The sequence below is a fragment of the Somniosus microcephalus genome, chromosome 8, assembly GCF_052327205.1.
Source record: "Somniosus microcephalus isolate GS21.2 chromosome 8, FLI_Smic_1.0, whole genome shotgun sequence".
Lineage (NCBI taxonomy): Eukaryota > Metazoa > Chordata > Chondrichthyes > Squaliformes > Somniosidae > Somniosus > Somniosus microcephalus.
In genome coordinates this window covers 37,830,498-37,852,405 of record NC_140994.1, presented here as the reverse complement: position 1 = coordinate 37,852,405, position 21,908 = coordinate 37,830,498, and the positions used below count along the sequence as shown (strand labels likewise).

Sequence of the window (21,908 nt, the reverse complement as noted above, 5' to 3'; positions counted from 1 at the left end):
AAACGCGACTGAATTTCTAGGCCACTGTCTTCAGCACCAGTGTGTACTCATGCCAGAAAGTGCTTGAGCTGATGTTGATGCTGGTGCTAGTGATGAGTGCTGATCCATTTACCGATGCTGTTTGGGGCTAGTGCTAGTGGATCTTCAGAGTGACTTCACGGAAAATGATGCCCTTGGAATCTCTAATGGACATCCTGGGCTTTATACAGAGAATTCAAGATACTTACAGAATATATTAAAGAATAAAAATGAGATGCTGCATATTCCTAATAAGCATATCACATAAGACATACATACATTATTCAGAAATAAATATATTTTTGAAACTCATTTTGTGAATATTTTGTACACTAGATAGTCACATACCAGATTCAGTAGTGCCCTCTCCCACATCATAGTTTCCAGCGCCCACCAAGCATGTGATAGAAAAGAATGCAGACACTGTGACCTCAGCAGGTGTCTTTTTTCAGATTAGGTTGAATATGATCTTCTCCTTGGCTGCCTTCTTTCCGTCACTTGCTCCTTGACATCCATCCAGATGCTTTTGATCCAAAAACTGCACTTAACTGCTCAGTAACCTCATGCCATCCCTCGTGGCTGTTACTTATGACTGCACTCCCCTTCATCCACAATAAGATCAAGCACCTACTCTGTGAATCAAGGCTTTCTTTGTGTAAATGCTGTTTTTGTGTACGCTGGTAGTGGTGCACAGCAGCGTACTGCCTTGTAAAGCTAATTGAAAAAAATATTCCGTCTGTTTTCTGACTTCTTTAGACTTTATTCTGCAGTACATTATCAAGCAGGATTGCAGACTACTGTACATTGTTATTTTGGATGAGTGGTAAATTGCAGCCAAAAATAATTGGAATGCGTAGAAGGTGATTCTTCCTATAGTCTGTAAGGACACACTGTACCCTTTATCTGGCTGAAGAAGTTTGAGCAGAGCTACAATATTTCAGTCAGACTTGCAACAGTTATTCAAGTTACAGTGAAGCTCCCCAATAAACTGTTTGGCAGCTGTTCCAGTAAAGTTAATTTTAGAACACAGCACTGAATAACAAGGCATTTAGAAACACAAGGCATTCCCTTGGTATGATGGCATCTGTAGTAAAATGCGTCTGGACTGACAATGTAATTTGTATTATCAGTCTTTCAGTCCTGAAAATACAGCCAACGGAATAAACCCTGCACAGCTCAGGCATGACTCATCGCTCTTGTACTTCTGATCTTTATGCTATATATGGCTTTTATCATAACCACACTTGTATGCTTGATGCGATCTTTACCAGCATCCAACCATTTATATTAGAAGTAAAAGTTTGGGTTTCTTTGGAATTAAAGTTGGAATTATTTTTGGAAGCCCCCTAATTCCCCTTAAATTAACTAAAAGGAAAAATACAGACAAATTTTCCAACTGTTTTGGGAATCAAACACCATGTTTGACTGCCAGGAATCTGCATATACGTATATGGCAAGCGTAAATTATAAATATAAATATGCAAGAAAAGACTGACCTTTGTTTCTTGTGCTGCAGTGACTGATTACAGCTGCTCAGTGACTAAAAAAGGAAAAGGACCCTGCTCATGTATACTGCCGTTGATTTAAAGTGACAAGCCGAAACAAAATCAAAATGATCCAAATTAGATTATCCATTAATTCATCCAAAGTGGACAAATTCTGATGAGACAGGGTTTTCAATTTGGTTGGATTTCACCCTTAATTCCGAGCAGTGCTCCTTCAAATTGTAGCTGGAAGCTGGAGGTATCGCTGTGTCCCTGTATCAATTTGCCTGGAAGGGCTCGAAGTTGGTTTGTAGTGAAAAGTACGCAGTCTTTTGGGTGGAAGTGAATGGAAAGCCATCTGTCATCTGACTGACAGGAAATAACTATTTGTCTAACGCTAATATGTTTTACATCAAGCAGCCACCCAGCTGAGAGCTTTGAAAAATATTGCACATATTAAGCCAAGCCACTAATGTGAATACAGATAAACAAGATGCTTTTTCAAAAATAATAAGATTGTACCATTGCACATAAATGTGCAGTACCTTAAAACAGACTGTTCAGCATCATCCTGGAGAAATATAGCATCATTCCGCGAAGAAGAGGGAAGAGGAAGATCCGATAGCAGAGTAGAACAGACCGTATCTTTGATGTCACAAGGCACAGAAGTACTGGTAACACAGAAATGACAATAAAAACCAATAAGTGTCTTTTAAAGTGATGCAATAGAGATAAAATAATATTTTCATCCCTGTGAACAAATATTCATCCTCTAACCAATTCAGCCGGGAAATCTCCAATAGATGAACTGATTGAAAATGGAAAGGACTACTGGTGGGTTTAACTAAAGGCTGGGTTTCTGGAACCTCGAACCTTGTAAGTGCAACAGTTAGAAGTAAGTTTATTATTGTGTTAAAATAATCTCAAAATGCGCTGTTTCTATTGAAAACGGAAAACCAGAAAGGAAAATTGGTTCATGATGGTGGTAAGAATGTTAATATCAGAATGAAGAGTTCCAGCTTTAAGGTTCAAGTTGTATAGTTACCATGTCCTCAAAATGACTGACCTCAACTGTAATGAATTTCATCAGTTGTCGCTTGACTTCCAACTGGAGTAATTAACAGTACGGTTACCTTGTAACAGTAAAATTTAACACTGGAAAGGAAATCCTGACCTTATCCATCTCAGCCAACTGCAGGTAGAGATCAACCTATTATTGGCCCAATTTTGAAACTACTTTAAATGCTAGCAACAGAGATTAATATATTTTAAAATCCATTTTATTAACTGTAATTATAATTGGGTCTACAATCAAACCTGACTCACTTTGTATTTTACTGCAATAATATAATCAAAGCATAATTCCATTCAACAGCACAAAGCTCTATTGGAATGAGCTTGTTTGGATTAGGTTTTGAAGAGCTTTTGCATCAGCGTGTCGGAATTTTGTTTGGATGTCAAGAAGCATGGCGTATTAAAATATAGAGGTAAGTTTTTCCTGAGGTTAGGGAAAGAGCACAGTTGCAAGCAAAGAAGAAACATCACAAAATCTGTTGGTCAAATCTCACCAACTGAGATAAACATTTTACTGAGCCATAGTAAATTGTCATTTTGTTAAAACATTTTGTGGCAAAGTGGTATTATACTCCACTCAGAGGTAAACCACTGCATATTACCATGGTCATGGCTGACCTCTTACCGAAAATGCTACGGAATGGTGCAGTTGACACCTTAGGTACAGCATCCCTGCTGGGTCTGCCATCTTCTATGTATACATAAAGCACAGTGGAAAATATAGTCAAAATGTGATGCTGGATAAAATGCCATCTGTGAGATGATATTTGAAGCAAACACGTTTTTGCCATAACAGAAATACGATCTTGGTGTGAGTGCTGGGATCCGCCCGCTGGGGCCCTCCACCGCTGGCCTTGCCAGCGTATCCACAGTGTGGGGGAGGTTCCCAATTTTAAATATTCCTGTGTCACTGTGGGTGCATCTTGGGCGCCCGCCATAGCGGGGACATGGGAGAAGCAGTTCAGGGCAGCGCTTGTGGCAACCTCAGCATTGCGAAAAAGTTTCAAAGACCCAGCAATCTGCTGGCAGAATCTTCAAAGTTAGTTTGGGGGTCCAGGCCAAAGAGCCTAGACTATCAGTTAGATCTGTCTTCCACTGGCCGGGAGGTTGGTATACCAGCTTTCATCCAGTGTACCAACTATCCATCGGATCCCAGGACGGTACCGAGGAAACCCCTGGCCTGCAAGTCCCTTCTGTCCGGCCATGACCCCCTGATGCAGGGAATGATATTTCGGGTAGACAGAGGTTTTGCCTCAACATGGCCCCATGGATATTAACAGCACAGGCCTGGACCCGCATTATCCAGGTTCCAGCCTAATTCACTGGCCTTCTGCCATGTTCCTGCCCAACGTACAGTGGTAGTGCACTGGAAGGCCCACGGACATTTGGGACTTGTATTTTGTCTGTATTAACACTTAGATTGCTGCTAGATCCAGGGAATGTCTGTCTTTTGGAGCAAACTGGGGTTTTTTAAGCTCAAGTACTGTGACATTGAAATAAATGTTGGTTACTGTTATGAGTAGCTTTATCACAGTGATATTAACTCTATAGAAATAAAATCAACACTCAAAATACAATATTTAATTTAAAAATACATTTTCAACACTACTTCTGCTTGCTTGCCCGGTTATTCTCTTTTCCATTCTCTTTTAATTTTACTTGTTTTCTGTCTGACCTACCTTTTCTGAACCTTTCAAAACGGTTGAACCCTTTACTTACCGCTTTCCTGTTTCCTTCATGCTCCCGCTGGTCAGCACACAGAGATGGGAACAATTTAAATAAAAATTAGGTTTTCAATGCCTGAAAACTGGCTCCAAAGGCTGGTTGTTCAGCAATTGAACGCCCACACACTGACGCCTTGTCATGTCCTAGATAAAAATGTGTGGACAGGAAGAGGCTGCTGATAAACTGCAACCCCAGAAGACCACACCCAGATGAGTAAACGTATCTGAGACATACTACAAGTTAATGAAGCTAAATGAACTGAAGTATTTTGTGGTGGAATCAATTATATATAGGTGGAGATTGATGGAGCCCACCAGACAGGAAAGGCCTGTGGTGCTGCAGCACAGCATTTGCATCAGAACCTCAAAATGATGCAAAAACTGTAGTGCAGCAGGAAGACAGGGAAAGCAGCCGGTTTCCCAAGCTCCATCCCCTCACTGTCATTTAAATTTGGTAGGGCGACCAGCGGCATCCCTTCTAGTGGGGGAGGAGTTGGGGGTGGGTTGGAGATTTTGTTTGGCTGATTTAGGGGCAAGGACTCAGTAGTAGGCCTCCCCACCGAATTTTCTCTGCTGCACCATTCTGGGACTGCCCGAGAGCAGGCAGTTTGACAAAAGAAAATCCAGGCCAATTTTTCCACTATACAGGTAGACTATCCTTTATCCGAAAACCTCGGGACCAGCCGAGTTTCGGATAAAGGAGAATTTCGGATTTCGGAAGGTGGGTCGGCGGGGGTCCGCGGGGGGTCGTGCGCACGACTTACGCTGACGCTCAGCGTAAGTCAGTCGGGGTCGGCGGGGGTCGGGGCCGGCGGGGGGGTCGGCGGTTGTCGGGGCCGGCGGGGGGGGTCGGCGGTTGTCGGGGCCGGCGGGGGGGGTCGGCGGTTGTCGGGGCCGGCGGGGGGGGTCGGCGGTTGTCGGGGCCGGCGGGGTCGGCGGTTGTCGGGGCCGGCGGGGTCCGCAGGGGGGGGGGTCGGCGGTTGTCGGGGCCGGCGGGGTCCGCGGGGGGGTCGGCGGTTGTCGGGGCTGGCGGGGTCGGCGGTTGTCGGGGCCGGGGGGGTCGGCGGGGGGTCGTGCGCACGACTTACCCTTTAACCGAACTTCCGAAACCGGAACCCTCTAAAAACCGAAGGTTTTTTCGTTCGTACGCACGACTTACGCTGAACGAAAAAACCTTCGGTTTTTAGAGGGTTTCGGTTTTCGGAAGTCCGGATAAAGGGTAGTCTACCTGTACTTACTATTCATAGGAGGGAGTTGTAATATGGAAATGTGTGTTTGCTGTTGACACGTAAAGGATATTTGCCAGTTTGTTGTGGTTTGTGTTTTTTCAGAATTATCTATTAAGTGTAGTAATAGTACCGATAGAGATGGATTTGTCAGTAGGAATAAGTTGTGCAAAAATGAGTGGCGTCTGAGCACCCCAAGGTACATTTTTCTCCACGTTCTTCTTGGACCGTGCACCAACTATGGACAGATTCCACCCAGGCTTCCGGCAATGCCGCTCTTACCCAATTACCAGTAATTGGATTAAAGAAGCCCAGGTGTGATTCTCCTTCTGGTTTTCCTTTCTTCCCTGTGAAAAAGTAACTGCTGCAACCCAAATATCCCTACAATGTCTTGGGATGAGGATCTCAGCAGCATGGGGGTCTGAACCTGCACCACTTCCCTGTGGGGTAGATTTTAGGATTTTGCACTCCTGTCGCGGAGGTTCATGAGCCAGAAGAACATGTTGGGAATTTGGCGCAGAGGTCAGCGGGATCCGCTATATCATCTGTCTATAAAATTGATGGTGATGAGGTCTTGACCAGACTCTAGAATGAAGAGACGTGAGACTCCCTCCTCCAGGGAGTCCCATTCCACTTTGTTCTGGTGTTGGGTCAAGCCAATGCTGCAGTAATAGTTCAAATGCAGACTGCAGCTTCGGTGTGAGATAAATCCGCTTTACACCAACACTACAGTTGTAGTGGAAATACACTCGTCTTTAAAAGTTGCAGGGAAAAATGACAATTGATTGAGTTTAAAAAATTGAACAATGATTAGATATCAAGTCATGATTAAAAAAGTGATAATGTCATATGAGAAGTTATGGCTGCTCAGCATTATGGGTGAGGCCATAAATCCTTAGACAGCACTATAATGATTAGGAAACACTTTAAATGGTGTATTATGGGATTTGCTAATTAGGTTCAATATGTGTGAGTCTTGAAAGTGCTTGACCTTTATTGAAGATCCTTGGTCACATTGTGCAGCAGCAAACAGAAATGTGCAAAAGTGTAAACAAGAGTTTGAAATATTCATCGATGTAGCTTTAATCATTCCGATGGTTATGTTAGCATAGGTGTGTTCCAATATGTAGCACCGTAAAGCTTGTTTGTTTTTCTTGTGATGAGTGCATTGTGATTAGTCACCAGGCTCCAACAGGGCTGCTGACATGTCCCAGTCTCACTGCAGACATATGCAGATATGAGATCGCAGCTGGAACTAGAATGATTTAAAGTATTTTAGAACAGCTGTCACATTAGATTAGACTGTGCAATTAAAATGTCTCACTTTAGGCCTTCGGAACTTAACCTTTTCTTGTGAATTGTGAGTTCACTTCTTTCCAGTTGCAAATGTGTTAGATTTTTTACTCATTTGTCATTTTACTTTTTCCTTGTTGAACTGAACTACATGTCTGCAGTTTGTGCACAAAATGTAACTTAAATACAATGCAGCTTTTTAAAGACAAATAGAAAGTAATATATATTTTTGCCTAAAATATCTAATTATTCCTGTATCAGGGGTTGGATAACTTGCAAAAAATAATGCAAGTATGTTATCCACCTGCATGTTTAGGATTAAATCCTGTATTCTAAGCAAAGGTACATGGTATTCTTTCGATGTTACATGTTTCTAAGGGATACGTGGATTCTCAGCAGAAGCAGAAGTGTTGCCAAAGGTCCCAGATTGTTCGGGAGTCTCCCGGAATTGCCGAGCGTTCTCCTGGGCGCCGCTGCTGGCAGCCCGGGAGAAGAGTAATTTGTTATTATGGTTTGTGACTGCGCACCTCGACCGCCACCGTAAAAGTTTAAGATTATAGCCTTCAATGGCAGTCAATGGCACCCTCAGCAAAGCAGATATCAAGCCATTAAGTGAAAGCATTAACATTTGCAGACAGCAGTGAATGTCATGTGACCAAATATCATGTGACCAAGCCTCCAGGATTAGGTTCAACCAGAATTGGCAACCCTCAGATAATGCCACGTTATTAACCTCTTGAATAGAAGAGCTGGATACATATGTGTTTCCGAATGAAACTGAAGATAATAAGGGTATGTACAGACATAAATGATCAAATACTCAACTTTTTAAACCGTATGGACTAGTTTTAGCATTAGGAGAGTTACTGCTCTCGTCCACTCGCTCATAATATTAAATATTAATATTAAAAGATCGCCAAGGGAGCGGACGTGGCTCAGTGCAATGCAAAGCTTGTAGTAAATTTGGGGTCTGCTGACTGCTCATTTATACTATAAAGGTACTTGTTCCTGTTACCCAAAGTATAATAGTACCCCTTCAACCTGCAGCTACTGGACTATTGGAAAAAAGCAGGGCCGTGTGATTAATTTTGGATTGCTGTAGCAATGAGGCAGAACAGACATAATGGGCCAAGTTGGCCTCCAAGTGCGCTGTAAATTTCTATGGTTCTATGGTAACCAAATATTGAATTTCTCTTGTGTGCTATAGCCACAAACATATTCCAATTTTTTTAAACTTTGACATTTTTTTAAAATGTACATGAGAGATAACAATCATACATTGTTCCAGCACAGAAACAGGTCATTCAATTCATCAAGCACCAATATCTCGCCACATATAATCCCACTCTCCTACTTGCTACCCATATCCTTTTTTTCAAGCAACTCTCGAATTCCTTTTTTAAAAGAAATATGGACTCTGCTTCAACAAATGTTTGAGGCAGAGAGTTCCATATCCTAACCACCCTCTGTGAGGGAGTTCTGCACTATTAGATGCACTCTCTTTCAGATGGGATGTTAAACTGAGACCCCATCTGTCCTCTCAGGTGGATGTAAGAGATCCCATGGCACTAGTTGAAGAGCAGAGGGGTTTGCCTGGCATCCCTCAACCAACATCACTAAAACAGATTGTCTGGTCATTTATCTCATTACTGTTTGTGGGGCCTTGCTTGTGCAAATTGGCTGCTGTGTTTTCCGAGACGCTTCAAAAGTACGTCATTAACTGTAAAGCGCTTTGGAACATCGTAAAAGGTTTTATGTAAATGCAAGTTCTTTCTTTAAATTTGCGCCTCATTGTTACTCTGCCACTGTCCAATAGAAACAGTGTGTTGGCGCTTTACATTGGACCAACATATAGCAACACAGTGTGCGAAAAAGCAGAAGTAATTATCTGCTCCATTCAATTCTCAATCTGCGCTGTGTCATGCAGGGAAGCATCAAGCAGAGGCATGCCAGCTTTCCGTAAGGGGCAAAGGGAAAATCAGATGGGAATCAACTTGTTGGGCTGCTGTTGCACACTTCCAAGCAGCTGGCTGAGAAACACAACAGTAGAGGTCTTAAAGCAGGCCAACCCTTAGAGTTACATGACTTGTTCCGATCGAGACATACAAACTGAGAAAATTAGGGATGGATCAGGGTTGTGCACATTTTGTTGGAGAGTAAATACATTCAGTATTCCATGACAGCTGCTGCACTTTCTCACATGCTTGCCTTCAGAACACCGGACAGGAAGCGGTGAATTTATAACATTATGTGGCAACATTAGGGCATGATGAGGTTAGCTGACAGGAAAAGATGCTTTTACAGTGGGATGTATACTGCCACTCACAAAATATTTTGTTAAAGTATTTAGGCCAAAATTCCGTGGGGGTTCCGTAACTCTCGCAGGAGACCAGTGGAACTCCTGTGGAACTTCAGCCCCATTATAGCCATTTAAATGGGCAGTGGTTTCAGGAACATGACCATGTAATGCAATTTACAGCGTTACATTGCATGTCTGTTAGAAGATGAAAAGATATGCCAAACACTTTTTCTTGAAGGCAGTCCTTTTAAGGCATTAAATGGGTCAGGTTTCAGAGAGAAAAATACAGTGACTATTGCAAAAAACAACAAGGAGGTCTAGATTGGGGCTGGTGAAAAAAAAAATCCAAATCTGGAGGCTACAACATTGAAAGCAGGTGCTGGAATCTAAACTGAAGATTAAGGGATCTGAAAACAAGGTCCAGATGCAGGCCCGAAACACAGGTTTGGATTGTCTCAATGTGCTCAAGCCTAGTGTGATTCCACTGAATCATTTGTACATCCAGTTGATTACACAGGTAGTAAAGTAGAGGATAATCACAATGAAAGCGTATGAGTTCAGCACCTGTTAATAGTTTGCTCAGAGGACTCTTGTACGGTCTCAGCAGAAACAGTGTGAGGAGTAACTGCAAACAGAGGATGTGGGGAATCTTCTTGTTTTTCACAAGATGACGATACACTAGCAGAGAAAGAACAAAAAATATTTTGTGATTTTACAGAACTAACGATCGTGCAAACTGTTTCACAAAGTTATCCAGCACTTCTCTCCACTTTACCTAATTTGTGACTGAAAAATTCAACTTGCAGTCCACTTGATGACTCACTGGGTAAATGCACCATGTGGTGTAACACTCAGACATACAATACAAGAATGATCCCAGGCTCAATCCTTTGTTCTGTACTGGGGTATACTTTCCTCCGTTCACTGACGTTTGCAAAAAGGTCATCATGAGTACTTCACACTCGCACTGCTAAATTAGCAAATGAGAAAATATACCCTCCCATACTGGGATACTACAACTGGCCTCGGCATCCCTTCATTAGGGAGGGGAAAAGTTGGCCACACTGTCTGTTCTTCATCATTGGCTGGCATCCTCTGCTCCCCTCTCCTTCCCCACCAAGGGAAAATCAGATAAAATGTTTGCCCACATTGCTCACATACACAAACGCACACTTCCACACAATCGGAAATACTGTCTTTGAGTAACATTGGCAGGGCTTGTGAATAGATGATCACCTACCTAACCTCTCAGTTAGAGAATAGTGCATATAGGGACTTTAAAAAGGGGGCAGGCGGAGGTAGCAAATAAATAGGCTGTTTATGATTTCTATAATCCTATAAATCTGGAAGAGTAGTGGTCTCTAGAATGCTAAGTAGAGAACGCTGGTAAGCATACAGATTAGAAAGTGCACAAGAAAACCTCATTAAACTCAGACAGATAAATCATTGCTGTAGATATGATTTACAGTGGTAGAACCGCTACCACGTTAGAAGTTACTGCATTTCAACCAGATTAATTTTTTTTGGTAATATAGTTTTAATGTTGAGTCAGTAATATGTTAATCATTACCATTGTTGTCATACTAAGGGGTAGAAAATCTGGAGCACCTGTTTTTGGGAGCCTATACCTAAATGGTCCGGCCCGTGGCGGCCCCGCTACTGGGCCTTGGGACTCACTTCCATCAAACCGGCGTGGCACAAACAGCCAGACATCGAAGAGTCAACAAAAATCGGGCCGTTGTGCGAATATGATTTATTTACAGTGAGCTGAATATATAAGGAATTCAAGAAAACAAGTAGTTTAAAAAAGTCATCTTTTTTGTTGAGGCATTGAATTGAAGAATTTGAAACTACAAACAAAAGGAATTGATAATTAAAGAACAAAGCTCCTACTTTTGGAGAAAGAAACCATTACTGGCTTGTAAGTAAACAACAGAAGGAGCCAATTTCAACTCCCTCCGGCCGGGGGAAACAGGGCAGTAGCGACCTGAAAATGGTGTCAGATCACTTGTCTCCCTGTTTACACTGGCAATTCTGCCACTGCCGTCTTGTGTAGGGTCCTGAGATCAGCAGCTGGAGGCAGGAAGCCATTTGTAATATGCAAATTAGGGTCTTATGATGTACATATAACAAGAACAAGGGTGAAAAGCTGACACATGGGCTGAAATGTTAATTGTAAGCCTCGAAAGCTGACTTCTGGAATCTATGTATGTTGTACAGTTTATGTTTTCGCAAGAGGGTTAATATTTAAATGATTTGCAGCTACAGTTGAACGGGGGAAGGGGCACATTAAGTATTGGTGAGATCCACAGCCTAAGAAAGAGTCTGAGGTCTACAGCAATTCTACATTCCAACATCATTACCAAAGCATTTATTAATGAGTTTCTTAAGTACAATACAAAAACGGAAACATATTTTAAGAACAATTTGTAAATGTTTCCTGGCACTTGAGAATGTATGAACTAAACTGAGCTTAGAAGTAAATGGAAAATGTGAAATTAAGCCAATCACAGACTTTATTTTTCTGAGCATATTTAAAACTTTTGAATTCTGTGACAAAAAACGAGAGGTTCAGATTTGGATCTGAACTGAGATTTCTCTGCCCATGCACAAGGTTGAAAATATTTGCCAATTTATTAAAAAAAAAGCTACATAACATAATAAAGCACAGATGGAATCTTTGACTCATCTTCAAACCATTTACCAGCACAAACTTACATAAACTTTTCAATAACAATCCTTCTTAATTGCACAGACCCATTTACAGATGTGAGAATTTTTTTTCTCCCCCCTATTACGAGCTTTTTGGCCTATTTAAAATATTTAACATCTGACCTCAAAGCCTTTCATCAATTTTTACAATCAAAATCTTAGTACATATTTGTTAACATTACTCAACAGACCGTCTTTCCTTCACCAAATTGATTGTCAAAAGGGTTGTAATTCTTTAAGGCAAATATTCCTGGGTCTAGTCACAGTGAATATCAAAAAAGTTGGGTGGGTCGGAATACACGCTTGTAAAGGAACCTACCCCATGGGAGGGAAGAGAGGCGAGTCTTGTGCCTGCTCTCCATACGTCAAGGGGGCCTTTCTGGGGGAGTTCCTGGGCTAAACAGAGAATTCTGTCCAGTACTGCCTCATAGTTTGGCTTGCTGGGAAAGGGAAATGGTGGGAAAGCAGCAGAGGCAGTTACGGCTTCTCCAGTTATAGAGTATCCCCACTTTAGTACAGTGACTTTAGCTGCTTTTATAGTGCTCCCAGTGCTGACCTAGTACTGTCAGCTGCCAACACACAGAGGTTGTCACCCATAGGGATCTCCCAATCTGAGTCGAATTACTATAACACTTTTACATTGATAGAGCTGTGTTTTTTGTATTCGTTCCTGGGCTGTGGGTGTCTCTGGCAAGGCCGGCATTTATTGCCCATCCCTAATTGCCCTTGAGAAGGTGGTGGTGAGCCACCTTCTTGAACCGCTGCAGTCCTTGTGTTGAAGGTACTCCCACAGTGCTGTTACGGAGGGACTTCCAGGATTTTGACCCAGCGACGATGAAGGAATGGTGATATATTTCCAAGTCAGGATGGTGTGTGACTTGGAGGGGAACTTGGAGGTGGTGGTGTTCCCATGCGCCTGCTGCCCTTGTCCTTCTAGGTGGTAGAGGTCATGGGTTTGGGAGGTGTTGCCGAAGAAGCCTTGGCGAGTTGCTGCAGTGCATCTTGTAGATGGTACACACTGCAGCCACGGTACGCCGGTGGTGGAGGGAGTGAATGTTTAAGGTGGTGGATGGGGTGCCAAGCAAGCGGGCTGCTTTGTCCTGGATGGTATCGAGCTTCTTGAGTGTTGTTGGAATTGCACTCATCCAGGCAAGTGCATAGTATCACTGCTGCCCATTTTGTGCCCACACCGAAGTTGAATTTTACCCTCATGGTGCTAAAGGGAGTGTGGCGACACAGATAGAATGGTGGTTAAATGGCAGAAAACAGAGTTGTGGTTAACGGATATTTTTCGGATTGGAAGGATTTAAACAATGGTGTCAATGTTGGGGCCATTGCTCTTCTCAACATACATACACATATATATATAGATATATATATCTATATATATATAAATGAGTCTGTCTGTGTGTAGGCGTGCGGTAAACTCAAAAGATATAGAGCGTACCTACACATATGTTATATCAAAAGAAAGCTTATGATTAGGGGAGTGTCATAGGCGTGTTTATTTTTTGGTCAGACAAAATTTTTTCGGACAGTTTACAAAAAACGAACAAACTCTCATTTCAGCTCATTAGCGTTGAGTGACGTGATGGTTGACCAATCCTACGGGGGAACCGCGGTATGATGTGTCACAGGGGGCGTTTCATGGCGTGTGTGGGCGGGACCTAAGCCTGCGGCCTGCCGTGAGTGCGGGACCGGGAAAAGAGATACAGAGTACAGAGACAGAGAGAACCGCGTGGCCCGAGAGACAGCGAGCGGGGGAGCGGCGGCAGCGGCCCGGAGCGGGAGCTGAGCTGAGGTGAGTCGGGCTGGGCCTGAGGCGCTAGGCCGCGCACGGGTGCTCCGGGTCACCGCGGCTGGGCTCTGAGTACCCGGCGTTGCCGAGGGAACTGAAGAACCCTCTGCCATGGAGCGGCGGGCCGGAGCGGGAGCTGAGCTGAGGTGAGTCGGGCCGGGCCTGAGGCGCTAGGCCGCGCACGGGGGCTCCGGGTCACCGCGGCCGGGCTCTGTGTCCAACCCCTTCCCCGGGGTGTCTTCCTCTCTTCTCTATCTCCTTCCCTCACTCTCTCCTTCCCTCTCTCTCTCTCTCTCTCTCCTTCCCTCTCTCTCTCTCTCTCTCCTTCCCTCTCTCTCTCTCTCTACTTCCCTCTCTCTCTCCTTCCCTCTCTCTCTCTCCTTCCCCCTCTCTCTCTCTCTCTCCTTCCCCCTCTCTCTCTCTCTCTCCTTCCCCCTCTCTCTCCTTCCCCCTCTCTCTCTCTCCTTCCCTCTCTCTCTCTCTTTTTCTCTCTCTCCTTCACTCTCTCTCTCTCTCTCTCTCCTTCCCTCTCTCTCTCCTTCCCTCTCTGTCTCCTTCCCCCTCTCTCTCCTTCCCCCTCTCTCTCTCCTTCCCCCTCTCTCTCTCCTTCACCCTATCTCTCTCTCTCTCCTTCCCCCTCTCTCTCTCTCTCCTTCCCCCCTCTCTCCTTCCCTCTCTCTCGCTCCTTCTCTCTCTCTCTCTCCTTCCCTCTCTCTCTCTCTCTCTCTCTCCTTCCCCCCTCTCTCTCCTTCCCCCTCTCTCTCTCTCCTTCCCCCTCTCTCTCCTTCTCTCTCTTGCTCTCCTTCCCTCTCTCACTCTCTCTCTCCTTCCCCCCTCTCTCTCTCCTACCCCCCTCTCTCTCTCTCTCCTTCCCCCTCTCTCTCTCTCTCCTTCCCCCTCTCTCTCTCTCTCTCTCTCCTTCCCCCCCTCTCTATCCCCCCTCTCTCCCTCTCTCTCCTACCCCCCTCTCTCTCTCGCTTTCCCCCTCTCTCTCTCTCTCCTTCCCCCCCTCTCTCTCTCTCTCTCCTTCCCCCCCTCTCTCTCTCTCTCCTTCCCCCCCTCTCTCTCTCTCTCTCTCTCTCTCCTTCCCCCCCTCTCTCTCATTAATGTCAATGATACCATTGTAAAATTATAATTCTGCTTGCTACCTCCAAATTCACATAGAAGGAAAACTGTAAAACCTGGAGTATATGGCTACTGGCGATCCCCATTAACAAAAAACGAAGTTAAACAACCACCTCCTGGGTGCTTAGCAAGAGTTCTTCAATCCCAACAGTTTTATAAACAGTTTTATAAACATGGCAGAGGGTTCTTCAGTTCCCTCGGCAACACCGGTACAAAAAACTGACAAAATCCGCTCAGACGGGCCGCATTAGCGTTGAGTGACGTGATGGTTGACCAATCCTACGGGGGAACCGCGGTATGATGCATCACGGGGGGCGTTTCATGGCGTGTGTGGGCGGGGCCTAAGCCTGCGGCCTGCCGTGAGTGCGGGACTGGGAATAGAGATACAGAGACAGAGAGAACCGCGCGGCCCGAGAGCCCCAGAGACAGCGAGCGGGGGAGCGGCGGTGGCAGGCCGGAGCGGGAGCTGAGCTGAGGTGAGTCGGGCCGGGCCTGAGGCGCTAGGCCGCGCACGGGGGCTCCGGGTCACCGCGGCCAGGCTCTGAGTCCAACCCCTTCCCCGGGGTGTCTTCCTCTCTTCTCTATCTCCTTCCCTCACTCTCTCCTTCCCTCTCTCTCTCTCTCTCTCTCTCTCTCTCTCCTTCCCTCTTTCTCTCTCTCTCTCCTTCCCTCTCTCTCTCTCTCTCCTTCCCCTTCTCTCTCTCTCCTTCCCCCTCTCTCTCTCTCTCCTTCCCCCTCTCTCTCCTTCCCCCTCTCTCTCTCTCTCTCCTTCCCCTTCTCTCTCTCTCTCTCCTTCCCCCTCTCTCTCTCTCCTTCCCCCTCTCCCTCTCTCCTTCCCCCCTCTCTCTCTCTCCTTCCCCCCTCTCTCTGCTTCCCCCTCTCTCTACCTCCTTCCGCCTCTCTCTCTCTCCTTCCCCCTCCCCCTCCTCTCTCCTTCCCCCCTCTCTCTCTCTCCTTCCCCCCGCTCTTTCTCTCTCCTTCCCCCCTCTCTCTCTCTCCTTCCCCCCTCCCTCTCTCTCTCTCCTTCCCCCTCACTCTCTCTCTCTCTCCTTCCTCCTCTCTCTCTCCTCCCCCTCTCTCCTCCCCCCTCTCTCTCTCCTTCCCCCCCTCTCTCTCTCTCTCTCCTTCCCCCCCTCTCTCTCTCTCTCTTTCTCTCCTTCCCCCCTCTCTCTCTCTCTCTCCGTCCCCCCTCTCTCTTTCTCTCTCTCCTACCCCCCCCTCTCTCTTACCCCCCCTCTCTCTTTCCCCCTCTCTCTCTCTCTCCTTCCCCCCTCTCTCTCTCTCTCCTTCCCCCTCGCTCTCGTTCTCCTTCCCCCTCTCTCTCTCTCTCTCTCCTTCCCCCCTCTCTCTCTCTCGCTCTCTCCTTTCCCCTCTCTCTCTCTCTCATTAATGTCAATGATAACATTGCAAAATTATAATTCTGCTTGCTACCTCCAAATTCACATAGAAGGAAAACTGTAAAACCTGGAGTATATGGCTACTGGCGATCCCCATTAACAAAAAACGAAGTTAAAGAACCACCTCCTGGGTGCTTAGCAAGAGTTCTTCAATCCCAACAGTTTTATAAACAGTTTTATAAACATGGCAGAGGGTTCTTCAGTTCCCTCGGCAACGCCGGGTACTCCAGCTAGTATATATATATATGGGAATAGGGGTCATAATATCAAAATATGCAGATGGCACAAAAAACAGGTGGCATGGTTAACTGTGAAGAGGACTTCAGCAGAATATAGACAGGGTAGTTAATCAGGCAGATACATGCCAAATGAAACTTAATGCAGAGAAATGTGAGTTGGGAAGACAACTAAGAAGAGGGCATATACACTAAACGTTAAAACTTGAAACAAAGTAAAAGAACAGAGACACTTAGCAGTTCAGATACATAATCCTTAAAAGTGAGAGGTCGCATTGGTAAAATTGTAAAAATATTAATAAGGACATAGAGTTTCAAAGCGAAAATCCTGTCAATCACCAACACTGCCAACTCCACCTTTGCAACATCAACCCCTAACTCGCCTCCCTGGCCACCAAAATCCTTATCCATGCCTTTGTCACCTTCTGGCTTATAATTACCAACATTCCCTTCACTGGCCTCCCAAACTTTACACTCAATAAACTTCAACTCATCCAGCAATCTGCTCTGTGTATCATATCCCATGTTAAATACACACGCTTATCACCCCATCCTTGCTGCTCTCCATTGGTACCTCATCCACCAGTACTTCATCTCAAAAATCCTCATCCTCATTTTAAGATCCCTCCGTGATCTCGCTCCTCCCTACATGTGCAATTTTCACAACCTTATGTCCCAGCATACGTCCTCCAGTCTTCTGACACTGGCTCACTGTGCATACACTTTCCCTCCACTTCAGCATCCTTGGCAAAGCATTCAGCCACCACTCCCAAATACTCTGGAGTTCTCTTCTTAAACCCTTTGTGACAAAACTTGTGTATTTTTGTCTCCCTTTAGTTTGCATATGTTCCTTTTAAATCCAGTCAGCATACATGACCAGTTTTAAACAAATAAAAGCTGAAAATGCTGGAAATACTCAGCAGGTCAGGCAGCATCTGTGGAGAGAGAAACAGAGTTAACGTTTCAGGTCAATGACCTTTTGTCAGAACCTGGTCATCGACCAGGTCATCGACCTGAAACGTTAACTCTGTTTATCTCTCCACAGATGCTGCCTGACCTGCTGAGTATTTCCAGCATTTCATGTTTTTATATCAGATTTCCAGCATCCACAGTATTTTGCTTTTGTATCAATTAAAAAAAAACCTGATTGCCGATTCCTGTACCAAATTTATTTTGATACGTTAATGTTGCAAGTTTCATCAGTTATAAACTATAGAGAAACAATTCAAACCATGTGATTGATTCAGTTCGTACATGACTAACAATTCCTTTTGTCAATCTGAGTGAGGATATTGAAAATCCAGGAGTAATGGCAATGCTTTTCCAGGATATAAAAGGAGCTTTTCTGTTCAAATCAGAGTTAGTTTGAAAATAACCCGATTGGAAATTCCTGAAAAAGTGAAACATTGGTTTGAATTTCCAAGAAACAACTTTGCTTAATTAGGCTTCCACTAAGGTAAGGAAATCAAGGAAAAGAAGCATTGTATATTATTTAAAAGTTATATTAAAAGATTTAGTTTCATTATAGAGTTGTGATCTTTCTATTATTTTGTCCATTCAAGGTATAGATGGAAGGATTTCTGCTGTAACTATATGATATCACACTAATCTTGTGCTTGTTCGTCTTTTATTAAATATATTTTTTTAATCATCCACTGTGGCCTAACAGATTTCTCAGCTTCAAGTTTAAATTTTCTAAATCTTGTACATTGATACCTTAATGGAGTCTGCTCAAGCTGATTCGGGAGAAACTCAGCATCATACAGTGGCTTGCTGTACTCAGAGTGTTGTGGAGGATCAGGAGCAACAGGTGCAAGTGGAAGAGGTGGAACTGACTCTTTCTTTTCAGACGCCAAGGAAACACTGGTAAACATAGATAGAGATGTGTCAGGATAAACATTCATGTAGCTTAACTATGAAAACAAAGCTAGTGTGTCATCAAAACGACAGCATCACAGCAGAGCCCAATTCTATCATCACATGACATCTCCACACACGCACACTTCCAGCGATAACAAGCAGAAGCAGGATTCTTCACTGATTGTCCCCTCTCTAACCCAGGGACGGTGAGACCAGTTATATTGCCCCTACTGCTGTCCTAGCCAAGATTGGCTATCTCAATTCGGTATTTTTTCAAACAAAATTCTGTAAGATGTTCAACATGCTTTCTGGACTTTTTTCTTTACATTATACTTATGCAGTTTGAAATAGTTAGCTGATGTTAATATTGCAAAATTAAAGAATTATCATGAACATGGAACAGACTGAACTCTATTCAGAAGAGATTAGGGAATGTGCATTCTAAAATAACCCACTGTGGCCGAACAATCTTCTCAGCTTCAAGTTTAAATTTTCTAAATCTTGTACATTGATACCTTAATGGAGTCTGCTCAAGGTGATCCTGGAGAAACTCAGCATCATACAGTGGCTTGGCGTATTCAGAGTGTTGTGGAGGATCAGGAGCAACAGGTGCAAGTAGAAGAGGTGGAACTGACTCTTTCTTTTCAGGCGCCAAGGAAACACTGGTAAACACAGATACAGAGATGTGTCAGGATAACTGTTCATGTAGTTTAGCTATGAGAACAAATTTACTGTATCATCAAAACTACAGCTCATATAAATGGTCACTTTAACAATCATTTTCAAAACAACTTTTACAGTGAGCTAATGTATATCTTATAAATAAAGCAGGAAAAGCTGGAAATGCACAGCAGGTTGAACAGTATCGGAAAGAAAAACACAGGTCAATGTTTCTGCTGGATGGATCGCATCCAAAATATTAACATCATTCCCCTTCAAATTCTGATCCGCCTGCTGCCCATTTCTAACATTTTTTTATTTCAGGTTAACATTTCTTGCAGGTTTTTTCATCTCTCTATATATCCTGCGATCACATTTGACCACAATACATTTTAACATTTCCATTACACATGCTGTAATCCATCCAGCATTTTGTAGACCTTCCAACCTGAGGAAAAATGTTATGCCAAGTGCTCAAACTGCAAGGCAAACCATGTTTCCAGCTAAACAGGCTGGGGATTCAGGCTGCTTTTAACCCCTTAGAAATGTCAGGGTCTAGATGAGCAGAGGTTTGATCTAAGGAATACAGGAGACTCTGATAGCACCCTCCCCAAGTATTAGACTTGGCTCAGTGGTAGAACTCTTGCCGCTGAGTCAGATGGGGTGTCGCTTCAAGCCCCTCTCCTGACACCTGTGCACACCTTATCTCATATTAAATCCACACTCTTATCACCCAACCCTTGCAGACCTCCATTGGTTTCCCGTACCCAGCACATCAATTTTAAAATCCTCATCCTCGTTTTAAGATCTCTCTATGATCTCGCTCCTCCCTACATGTGCAATTTACACACCCTTATGTCCCAGCAAACGTCCTCTGCTCTTCTGACTCTGGATCACTGTGCATACACTCTCCCTCCACTTCAGCATCCCTGGCAGAGCACTCAGACACCACTCGCCGACACTCTTGAAGTTCTCTTCTTAAACCCTTTGTGACAAAAATTAGGTATTTTTGTCCCTTTTAGTCTGTGTCTGTCCCTTTTAAATCCAGTCACCGAACATAACCAGTTTTTAAAAACCCTATTTGCAGATTCCTGTACCAAAATTAGTTTGATACATTGATGTTGCAAGTTTCATCAGTTACAAACTATAGAGAAACAATTCAAACTGTGTGATTGGTTCAGTTTGTGCATGACTGACAATTCCTTTTGTCAATCTGAGTGAGGATATTGAAAATCCAGGAGTAATGGTAATGCTATTCCAGGATATAAAAGGAGCTTTTCTGTTCAAATCAAAGGAGTTAGTTTGAAAATAACCCAATTGGAAATTCCTGAAAGAGTGAAACACTGGTTTGAAATTCCAAGAAGCAACTTAGCTTAATTAGGCTTCTACTGAGGTAAGAAAATCAAGGAAAAGAAGCATTCTATATAATTTAAAAGTTATTTTAAAAGAATTAGTTTTGTTCTAGAATTGTGGGGGGCAAAATTGGGTCGCACCCCCTTTGGGGCATAGGTTCGCCGGTAGCGCGCCGAAAAAGTTAGCGCCCCTGCGCCCGAAATTCACTGGTAGCGCCCCGAGAGGGAGGCAGGGCGCTTCCAGTAGCACCCCAAGAGGGAGGCGGGCGATTCCAGTAGCACCCCAAGAGGGAGGCGGGGCGATTCCAGTTGCACCCCAAGAGGGAGGCGGGGCGATTCCAGTAGCACCCCAAGAGGGAGGCGGAGCGCAACTGGAAGCGCCCCGCCTCCCTCTTGGGGCGCTGCGCTGCGGCACATCGCACCGCGGTACTGCAGACCTTCGTCCCCTTATTAAAGGGGAGGGGCCCAGTACAGCGTGACCCGGGGCCCAGCTGGGCCACCAGGGATCGGAGTGCCGACAAAAGAGCTCACGAGGAGTGCTGGGCTCACGGAGCGCAGCCGGCACCCCGCAGGGGGGCTGCATAGGAGGTCCGGGATGGCAACGGGGGCAGATGCTGGCAGGCGGCCAGCAACAAAAATGGCTGCCCGGCACCTCACCTTTAATTTCTGCCGCACCGGCCGCAGGTAGACCCCACTGGCCCTGTCGGACATAGCGTCCGGTGGTAAGTCAGGGGGCGCTACCGAAGAACGCGGCCAGGGCGCAAGCGGGGCGCTGCTCACAGCGATGACGTCATTGCCAGAGGCTAATGGTTACCGCCACCGTTAACCTCTCGGTGAAATTCACGGGCGGCGTTAGAGACGCGCGCCCAGGCGCTAGTTGCTTTGCGCCCAAAGAGGGCGCTAACAGGAGGCGCAAATCAACCGAATTTTTCCCCCGTGATTTTTTTAATTATTTTGTCTTCTGTAAATATGTAACTATATTATATCACATTACTCTTGTGCTTGTTCGGCTTTTGTTTAATAAATTTGCTTAATATTTTTAACTTAAAATGACATTTGAGGTGATGTTCTACCACATTCAAAGACTGAAGTTACATCTCATGGAGGCATAAGATAAGTCTAGTAGCTAAAAGCAGGGTATGGACAGGGTTTGCTCTCTGTTTTCCTGGGCAAGTTACTGAAAGCCTACCTAAATCGTAAGGCAAGGATAGACACTCTCCAAAGTATGGAGAGTTGGGACTTGACCATGAGAATGAACTAAGAAAGAAGAACTGAAATAATAAAGGATAAGAAGGATGGAAAAGACCTGAAGGAACCCAACACCCCTCCGCCACACTGCTATCTTAATCCTGACCTTGAAAAGCCTCTTCAACATCGAATTCTTCGACCGTGCTTTCATTCACTTCTCTAAAATCTTTCCATCTTCCTGCTCCAAAACTACAGCATCACAGCAGAGATCAATTCTATCATCACATGACATCTCCACACACGCACACTTCCAGCGATAACAATCAGAAGCAGGATTCTTCACTGATTGTCCCCTCTCTAACCCAGGGACGGTGAGACCAGTTATCGTGCACCTACTGCTGTCTTGGCCAAGATTGGCTAAATCAATTTTTTCAATCAAAATTCTGTGAAAGGATGTTGAGC

At 44.6% G+C, this 21,908-nt stretch overlaps 1 protein-coding gene across 12 annotated transcripts in view; it reads right to left on the bottom strand.

Annotated features, from left to right (window-relative positions):
• LOC147113459 (uncharacterized) overlaps positions 1-21,908 on the bottom strand; it is a 364,793-nt gene that overhangs the window by 198,190 nt on the left and 144,695 nt on the right. For 10 of the 12 annotated variants that reach the window (XR_015079214.1, XM_085994578.1, XM_085994586.1 and 7 more), the window contains 4 exons: positions 18,762-18,908; positions 18,103-18,249; positions 9,683-9,796; positions 2,048-2,173 (listed from right to left, as the gene is read on the bottom strand). Coding sequence is in view for 11 of the 12 variants with exons in the window: in XM_085994578.1 (XP_085850704.1) it covers positions 2,048-2,173; positions 9,683-9,796; positions 18,103-18,249; positions 18,762-18,908 (534 nt within the window). In the remaining variant the exon portion in view is untranslated. The remainder of the gene's footprint in view (positions 1-2,047; positions 2,174-9,682; positions 9,797-18,102; positions 18,250-18,761; positions 18,909-21,908) is intronic. The other 2 variants (XM_085994585.1, XM_085994589.1) reach the window with 2 other exon arrangements.